This window comes from Atta colombica, unplaced genomic scaffold (assembly GCF_001594045.1).
Source record: "Atta colombica isolate Treedump-2 unplaced genomic scaffold, Acol1.0 scaffold82, whole genome shotgun sequence".
Classification (NCBI taxonomy): domain Eukaryota; kingdom Metazoa; phylum Arthropoda; class Insecta; order Hymenoptera; family Formicidae; genus Atta; species Atta colombica.
The window spans coordinates 501,420-503,258 of NW_017259575.1; the positions used below are offsets into that span (position 1 = coordinate 501,420).

Genomic DNA, 1,839 nt, shown 5'->3' on the forward strand with positions numbered 1-1,839 from the left:
ATACATTAATGCGTGAAATGTGCGTGGAACGTATTTCTGAATGAGGTTATGGTGCGACCGGCAACCCTGGCAACGTGCTTAGTGCTATGTGATAGAAAGATCATGTTCAAGGAAGGAGATTGATAGCTTCACGCAACTACGCGCAATTGGGAGTCAGCGTCGGCGCGACTTGTAGTTTGTAGTTGGAAGAAACGAAAAGAAGAAATGATATAATCACCATTTATAGCAACCGCCGTCTGTCACCTCCAGCGTGAAATTCACCGCAAAGTTGTTGAATACAGGCAACAGGACTCGAGGCACATTCAATCTGTGCGTTGTGGAAACCGTCGTATCGTAAAACGCCGCAACCAGGCCAACGAGTAGCACGGCTCTCCAGAGTGTTGTCAACCCGAACATGTTGCCGATGTTGCGTCGGCATATATTACAGTGTATTATCACTATTACCGCGCACGATTTCAGTCAGCCACCTTCAGAATTCGGCCAACGGCTTCGTAATCTTTGAACCCTCGAGGCTCAAACTCACTGTTTCAAACGTGAAAAATCGCGTCGATACCGAGCGAGATATCGAGAGGAGTAAAACCGCATGAAATGCGCTAAGGAAACCGCGGATCGCCTGTCCGGAATTTGAACAAATATTTGAGATATAAAAATTGAAAATTATAGCGAATATTGGAATTCTACCAATCCGATGGCATTAATCTTAATTCTCCGCAATTCCCCGTATTTTGATTGGTTAAATTCTAATTGAAATTTTAATTTAATTTTTTAAATGTTGGTTTAGTAAGCTTTCAACAAGCAGCACTGTATAATGCCTGCACACTAGGACAATGAGGGATATCCAATAAGAGCTCAGTTTTACATCGTCACGTGAGAAAAAGCAGAGTTTTCATTGGATATCGCTCGTTGCTCATATATCGCATCCAATGTGCTATACATAGTGCTGTAGGTATAAACACAGTGATCGTTTCATCTTTGTTTAGCATTGGCGGACAACAAGAATGTAATGATTTATTGTGTTTTATATTTATGTCATATAATGTATGTGTCTGTATGATAGCATTACATATATGTCTCTCTTAATACGTATGTATAACTTCATCGAATACGCTCAACCTTATAATATGAAACCTCCACAAATTGACATAAACGTTCTATATATAATGAAAAATAAATTTAAAAAGTTTTATTGAAAAAAATATTTATTTTTATAATTTTAATATTGTTCGTTTGTCTTTTATTATAGTACCTTTTCCAAGAAAATGCGATAAATTAAGGATGTTTTACACTTAGTGATCAAGAATGTATATATATATATAAATGTATTGTATGTATATACGTATATATATATATATACGTATATATGTATAGTGATATATAGATATATGCATATGTGACCAATATAAGAGATTAGCAACCTGCGTCGCCATGATATACTTCTCTTGAATATACAGTCGTGTTATGATGTTTCGTCGTGATGTTTTTACGTTTCGATTTCGATAACATTCATCGACGGCGATTATGAGAATCGTGGAGCGTGCGAGCGAGCGAGCGAGGAGATGCGCGATGCGAGAATGAGATCGTGCGATCAGTGGACAGTGTCGTGATGAGCGTGGTAGCCTATTGCGTATAGCGACGTTATTAGTGTATATATTTGTATATAGATCCTTCATTTCCTCGCAATGTGTACCTGATTAATTAGCACGTTTTAATCACACCACGTTAAAACGTATCTACGCACGATGTCTGCTCTGCGGAAGAAAACGAATCGAAGACCGACGAGAGAACGGAGAGAGACTGATAATCTTGTAGGAGGTTAAGTGCTCACATAGTTCATATATA

The 1,839-nt window shown here is 38.3% G+C and overlaps 2 protein-coding genes across 3 annotated transcripts in view; one reads left to right on the forward strand and one right to left on the reverse strand.

Moving 5' to 3' along the window:
- LOC108692819 (nuclear pore membrane glycoprotein 210) overlaps positions 1-568 on the reverse strand; it is a 9,337-nt gene extending 8,769 nt beyond the window's left edge. Inside the window, exon 1 of the mRNA XM_018201322.1 lies at positions 218-568. Within this exon, the coding sequence (XP_018056811.1) occupies positions 218-396 (179 nt within the window). The 5' untranslated portion in view covers positions 397-568. The remainder of the gene's footprint in view (positions 1-217) is intronic.
- Positions 569-1,407: 839 nt separating this feature from the next.
- LOC108692759 (transmembrane protein 183-like) overlaps positions 1,408-1,839 on the forward strand; it is a 2,880-nt gene continuing 2,448 nt past the window's right edge. Inside the window, exon 1 of one of the 2 annotated variants that reach the window (XM_018201180.1) lies at positions 1,408-1,812. In XM_018201180.1, coding sequence (XP_018056669.1) covers positions 1,740-1,812 — 73 coding nt within the window. In that variant the 5' untranslated portion in view covers positions 1,408-1,739. The remainder of the gene's footprint in view (positions 1,813-1,839) is intronic. The other variant, XM_018201181.1, reaches the window with a different exon arrangement.